This window comes from Sinohyriopsis cumingii, chromosome 15 (genome assembly GCF_028554795.1).
Source record: "Sinohyriopsis cumingii isolate HCF-2022 chromosome 15, ASM2855479v2, whole genome shotgun sequence".
In the NCBI taxonomy this organism is placed as follows: Eukaryota; Metazoa; Mollusca; class Bivalvia; order Unionida; family Unionidae; genus Sinohyriopsis; species Sinohyriopsis cumingii.
In genome coordinates, this window is record NC_142975.1 from 138,987,033 (window position 1) to 138,994,565 (window position 7,533).

At 35.7% G+C, this 7,533-nt stretch overlaps 1 protein-coding gene across 2 annotated transcripts in view; it reads left to right on the top strand.

Annotated features, from left to right (window-relative positions):
• LOC149782896 (short transient receptor potential channel 7-like) overlaps nt 1-7,533 on the top strand; it is a 37,383-nt gene that overhangs the window by 26,115 nt on the left and 3,735 nt on the right. For both annotated transcript variants that reach the window (XM_089934444.1, XM_089934445.1), the window contains 3 exons: nt 3,139-3,366; nt 4,203-4,355; nt 7,192-7,258. In XM_089934444.1, coding sequence (XP_089790570.1) covers nt 3,139-3,366; nt 4,203-4,355; nt 7,192-7,258 — 448 coding nt within the window. The remainder of the gene's footprint in view (nt 1-3,138; nt 3,367-4,202; nt 4,356-7,191; nt 7,259-7,533) is intronic.

Sequence of the window (7,533 nt, forward strand, 5' to 3'; positions counted from 1 at the left end):
GTATGCAGTATTATCTGTTTTTATAATCTCACCTTCTATTTCAATAAAAGCCTCAGAGGGTAAAAAGTACACTTGTATCATGGACTTGCAAATCAATCTTTCCACGCTGATCTGACAGTCGTGCGTGATAAGAACTAAATTGATTATCGCGTATTGACACATCCCTGAGAAATGGTAATCCCATGTCAAATATGGTGCTGGATATGCGTTTAAACATTTTATTATAACCACCTTGATCTAAATCATGATCATCTGCCACGCGCACGGGAAACTCCGCTTCCTGCTATCAGACTTGAGGCAATTTTTTTTTCTGCTTCACTTGTCTACTGATCTATCAGCGCTTATAGTTTTTGATTTGCGGCTTGATTTATTATTTTACTGACATCTGCAGGCATGGTTTCAGTGGATGGTAATTTTACTGTTAGTGGTGGACCTCTTTGACGTTTACGTATTATTCGTGCTATTCTGTCTTTGATCGCCGATAACGCTTTACCGGCAACGTCGCTGATTGCACCAGGAGTTTTTTCACGAATAACGTCGATGGCTTTCATTGACAATTGTTTTGTAATTGGCACGGCTTTTGGAGCCATCCTTGTAAGTAATCCCTGAACAACGTCACCGAATCAATATCCGTAACACGCGCTGTATACGGGTAATCGTGAACCTACTACTCTGACCATTACTGGTCTATGTTGTTGATAATCGTGTATGATCATCTTATTTTTTAATTATTATCTAATCACTGTGACAACTAGTCACTGTGGTAACCATCAACGAGTTCGTCAATAAGTTCCCGTTAAATAGAAATATCCATGTTACTGCCTTGAAATAATCGCCGACAAATAACAGCTGCTTCATTGATTATTTCCTGAGAATTATTACCGGCTCGTTTCGCACCTATGAGAACTTCTGGTCCATCTACGTCAGAAATAATGTTGTTAGGAAAAGTAACAAGACCACTTCCTGTAGTAAAACCGCTACCAGTAGCACCGGTGCCAGGTGCATCGTAAAATTCTTTCTCCTCAATACGAGGTGGAGCGAATGAAGTTTTTTTGTTGATAAAATATCTCCTGGTAACGTATGTTTTTTATATCTTCAACTTCTTTCTCAACCTTGTGAATTTATCCTTGTCTTTACTAGTGATTCTTTGTATATTTTCAAATTCTCGAAATATAAAAGGAATCTTTTGAAACATCAGCGGTGTTTGGATCTAATAATTTATCACGAACTTTATATCCATAAGCGGCAATCCCACTCGGATTCTCCTGAATTTGTCTATAACCCTCTTGGGTAAACTGAGCTGGTGACTTTGAAAGTGGTTTTGATTCTGGCGTAACAAGTTTCTTTACATCACTGACCTCCTTGCGGACTTGATCAATACTATCAAATCTTTGTTGTATTTCTTCACCGACGGGTGGAGGTTGAGCTATTTCAGCTGGAAGTTCTCGTAAAATCTTCTTTGTTTTGTTTGTCCTCGCCGCAATTTTTCAGTTTGCGCAGTAGTTTGTTTTACCGCCGAAAGAAGACCTTCAATAACCGTTGCGACTCTTTCTGTAACTGTTGTGATAAGCTTAAATAATTGTTCTGTACCTTCTGCAAATTCAACTTGTGATTCTTGACGCGCTTGCAGTTTTTGCTTAACAGCATCTCTCAACGGAATATATTTCTTAATTGCTTCTAGTCGCTCTCGAGCTAATCTAGCTGTGTAAGATTCCTGCGCTGGTGGAATTATATGTTATAATTTTTATTTTAATTGATAACATCAGCGAGGATTTTGTCTCGGCCCCCTCAGTCGCCGCCGCGATCCCAGTTAGCGATTTAGTTTTGCGATTTTCAGGAAGGCTTATTTTTACATTTCGAGAATGAGTCAATTAGATGCTGTTCATCCTCTCTTCTGCTCATAATCTATTCGAAGCAAGACGTGTGAAGTCACTAACACTGATATTCAATTACTTTATTTGGAAACAAGTGTGGTTCTTATAGGTTAACAAGATATTTCATCACAAATGTGAACAACGAATTTCTTTAACAATAGTTCATTGAAAAGAAAATCAATTGATTTTATAAGAGATTTTTAAACAAAAATGATTAATGCACTTAAATTAAACACTTGGATCCATAATTTAGACTCCAACGTCACGTACTTACCAAAATCATTTTGTTTATGTTTCAGTTGATGTGGACAGACAGCAGATAGAATAAAAGAATATATTTGTGTTGTTGTAGGGTTTAACGCCGTTTTCAGCACACGATAGGCTATACATGTGGGCCAGTATTAATAAAATATGTAATATGTCAAACACTTTAGCGGGGTGGGGTCATAAGTATATTAACGAAATATCGGAGAATAAATGTGATCAGTCTTGACTTCAGCATCAGATTTTCATGTTCGAAATTCTTGTCTTGGCATACTCTGCTCTGTATTTCATACGACTGTGTGTTACAACACAGTTTTAACCTTTGCTATTTTTGTACAATGATGTGATCTACATATTCTCAACATCAGCAGGAATGAAGCTTTGAGTTGAACCCATACCCTTTCCTTATTTTTCCTGCTGTTCATTCTCTTTTCATTACATTTGTGAGATTACAGGAACGGTCATGCTGCCGTTAATTTCGACTCTTAGTGCTAGGCTTAATGTGTTTCCGAGCTCAATGACCCACGTACCACAGATTGTTGTGCAAAACGGAATATCCATAGCCTTCATTGATATATTACCAATGTGTGTCTCTCTTTTAAAATAAACAAGGATGCCTCACTGCCATGCTTCAGCAAATATAATTTAGCCTTTAGTTCATTGACTTTTATTACAGATGAATCTATGGGGGCGGGTATACCATATATTGATACGTGCGATTTGAATACACTTTTGTAAGCTTAAAGATATGATCGCTCTGTCATTATTCAAACAAAGATGCATGCTATCAGATCATCTGTGAAGCTGATTTAATTCACTGATTATTCCAAGTTCTCCAGAGGTAATTCCAAACTACCACCTTTCTGGACCGCTTCCCTTTTTTCCCTTCAACATGGTAGTGTATTCACACACTCGATACTGATTTTCGTTACGAAATTTCCTTGTAAGATGCAATAGTCTGTAGATGTGCTTACTAATATGTTTATGCCGCATGTTTCAGGAGGATGCAGACACGGAATGGAAGTTTGCTCGCAGCAAGCTCTACATGGAATACATAAAAGAAGGCTCCACTCTGCCGATACCCTTTAATATCATCCCAACGCCAAAGGCGGTGTACACGTTGCTGAAGAGTGTTTGTGTCTTGTTTAGAATTCACGACGAAAATGCTGACACTTCACTAAACCTCACTCCAAAGAAAGAGATTTATTGCTTTAACTCTGCTGCCCACGTATGATAATTTACTTTCAACAGTGCTTTTTCTTTCTTTCTTTTCTATTCGATCATGCTGCTGTATGAAAACCAATGGTTGTAGTTGATGCTGATCTTGGCAACTGGATTCAATAATACCCATTTTAGACTTATGCTGTAGACCTGTCAGACACGGTTGGATACACAATCAATGATGCGTTGTACACTTTTTGCGGTCGCACATTTTGGTTGAACAGGGACGTGTGAAGGAGACAGCGAAATAAAGAAATATTTTCCACGACACTTTATTCTAGTCTGATTGGCAAGTCTTGTTTGATTTGTTATACACATTATGTTCATGTGGATAGACTGTGAATTTAACCAAGTTAACTTTTTTTTTCTCACATACTTCAAAATATCTATTTGGGAAAAATCTATTACTTTCAAATTAATTTTGGTCTAACATGTATATTTGTTTCCCTTTTTTTCTTTCTTCTTTTCCCTCACGTAATCACTGTTGTATATTTATTTATAGACAATACTGACCCCAATAAATGTATTCAGTTGAAGACTGGTCGCAGTAAGTGTATTTTAAGCTGAGAATGGCCCCAGTATAGGAATGTTACAGCAAGACTAGAATCAGTAAATATAATTTGTCAAAAAATCTCGATTATATATTTACATTGCAGTAAGGTCTGCCTCCAGGAACTGCGTATATTCGAGAATCTCTTCGTTTAAAAACTGCTACTAGCATCGAAGGGTGTAGCTAAGAAGATTGAAAAAAAAAACAGTATGGTGTTCGATTATATCATGGATTCATCTGCTTTGCAAAATTGGTTGTATAATCGACATCAATGTTGATCTTTCCTATTTAAGATTCGATCCTCCCATCAAGATGAGACCAGGGATTTGAAATTTTGGCAGAGAAATATGACTAATTACTTTCCAGATAACCGACTGACCTTGCCTACCGATCTCAACCGCCGGGATACCGACCCTTCAGTGTGCGTCCAGTCACTGACGTATGAGGTATATTCACATAAATTTTACTTCATCAACGAAATTTCATTCACACTTCTTTATTTCCAGATAGGAGTGTGCTGGGATACTCTTGATTTGTTCCAGTCCTTTATCCCGTGCTTATGTTCTTCTCTCTGTTTATACACTGTTCGCACGGATGAGCTGAAAGGATGCAGTCTTTTCAATTTCGTAGGCATGTTTCCATGTATGTTTGGTCGATATGCTAGAGTTTAAGACATTACTAAGCATTCGTCAGGTGTTGTTTGCAGATCGTGAATAAGAAGCTTTCTCCGTAAAATGCTGTTAATACGATCATTACTTTTGTAATTATCGAAGCTCAAAATTTCTTCAACAAAATTATGTCAAATTTATTATTTGAAATTATTTTTAAAAAATTGTCTGTTAATTTGACCAATAATAATAATTATTCTTACTATTAGCTAAAAATGAATCCATAATAAAGTATTTGAATTTCAATAGATACATCTTGATTATATAGACAATATTAATGAGAAGTAGTGGTTATTAGGCTACTGTTTCCCCTACTTATAACATTCGCATAATCCTTTCGAAACATCTGTCTAATCGGCATACTCCTCCGAGTGCCTTAGTATTTTGTTTTCAGTGCGAATTTGAATGATTTATTTTCTTGCTATGTACCCCCTGAAATGAGCACCTCACTATAGGAAACACTGATCTAGGCTTTGACAGTTCGTCAATAATTGTTACTACTTATTTCCGTGTGGTTTCATTTAATGATAGTTGGTCCAGTAATACCTTCCTATGATTTGCGGGGAACAATTGTGTTTATTTTCTGCTGCTAATTATGTCAATTACACACACAGATATATATATATATATATATATATATATATATATATATATATATATATATATATATATATATATATATATATATATATATATATATATATAACGAAACTCTGTTATTTAAAATTTAAATCATAATATTATTGACTAATATTTCTTTGTATGCATAGCATGTTATTTACAAGTTTTACCCAAACGAATAGTAGACTGCGACCGGACTTTCACTGTTTGTAGATTGTAGCACTAGTTGACCTACAATCAACAGTTTTCATATTCCGTAAATATCTATAATTTATCCTTAGTTCCACCAGGGTAATCGTTTCTGCAGATTTGCATATCTCTTCCAGGGTAGTCGATCCTGCAGATAGGTAAATTTTATCGATGGTAGTTGGGCCTGCCATATTCATATTTTATCCAGGGCAGTCTGACCTGCCAAATGTATATTTTATCCAGGTTAGTCCATCCAGCATATATACATATTTTACCCAGGTTAGTCGGGCAAATTGTACGCCGTAAAGTACATAATATACAATTCTAAGACGTATTTTATCTTGTGGAAAATGCAGTTATGTGAGCGAAATTCTGATTTTCTCTGTCATGTATGACTCCAACATTCTTTTGGAGCGAACTAAACTTATCGTGAAAAAGTCACGAACAGCAGAAGAAAGCACCAAGTTGGCTCTCTGGAAACGTAATGAAAGAGGAAACAAGTAAAATTGCATAGAACTGAGCTGTAAAATTCACGAAATAAATTCAAAATAAACACATTTTACTTCTTTTCCACTTCTGTTAGATGAATAAAATCCTGAAGAATCTTATGTCTTGCTTGCTTCGTCGTTATATAATTTATCTTAGCCAGAAAAGCAGGCTGGACCCAAATAGAGCGTGCAGTCAAACCTATGAAGCGTCCGATATATCTCCTTAGGCACTACCCATGCAATGTCTGACAGGACAAGGGTATTCAAGGAGCAGATAGGATGAATAATATGAAACAGATTATTATTATATTCTTGTAGTCAAATTGTTTAAGCCGATTGTTTGTTCCTTTCTTTGGTTTGTTTCGTTTTGTTATCGTTGTTGATTGTTTGTTTTTTCCCCACGATTTGGATGATTACCTTTACCCTTTTAGCTATGCTTGAAGAGAAAGCGAAAGAGGAAAATATATAGTCAAATAAAGTTAGATTCATCTCATGGCATTACCAGGATCATTATGCTGATATGTTCGTCAGCCTAAAATTATGACATTGATAAGCATAAGTTCTTTCTCGTACACTGTTCCGCTTATATCCTGTGTGCCTGGAATGCCATTCTCCTAATATAGTCAACCGTTATTTTCAGTTTAGCTAATACAGACAGACAGTTCAGTATAGTAGAGCACACTGTTTTATTTGCATCGTGCGTGACGCATGCACAGGTCTTCCATTAGATACAATCGTTCTTGTTAAACTGGAAGAACTCCTCTACTGCAAGTAATTAAAACAGCCCCAAATATCAGTATCTAATTTGTAAAAAAAAATCAACATTAGAATTTGATATATAAGAATGGACAATAAAGCACGTGATCTTTGATTAAAAAGCTTTAATTTTTAACACTTTTAAGCGTGTACCAAGTTAAGTGATATATAAAACTCTGCAATATATTTGAAAGGTTTTTCCTCTAGAATGAAACCGAATTTGATTACCTTCTTTTCTAAAAGCATCTTGAAGAGGTAGTTTCTATGATCCAGTGATCAACAATATGTTAAAATCGGATTACAGAGGCCAAAGGACCAATACAATTTGCAGGCACAGAAGGTAATCACAAACAGAAACACGTAGGCAATATATATCCCTACGGATACAAATTAAATCTGTGTTATGTCTTACAACTCGCTTCAACGAAGATTGTTATGAATGTCTCCATTGGAAGTATGGTTAACATATACACATGGTGTTTCCTTCTTCCAAAACTATCACTGTATAAAAAAGAGCGATGGGACCAACACAATTCGGTTTGATTGTCTGTCTCTTTCAGAGGGTGATAAAGCGACTAGTGAGGAGATACATATTCCAAATACGGAGGGAAGCTGACAGAAAGGATGGTAAGAATATTTATTACATTAGAGGATAAAAATTATTGTAATCTGACTACACGAGGCAAGGTATTTAACTTTAAGTCTTGTAACAAAATTAAATACATATTACTATTTCGTAATATGGGCAGATAATAGTAAATTATTGTGTTTGTACAGCATATTGATGCCACGCCCAGAATACATTATGCCAACCATCGTTGTTCTTGGGTCCTGACATATTATCCAATAGTACAAACATTAATAAAACTATATATATAAAGTCTGAGTCACTTTTCTGCAAA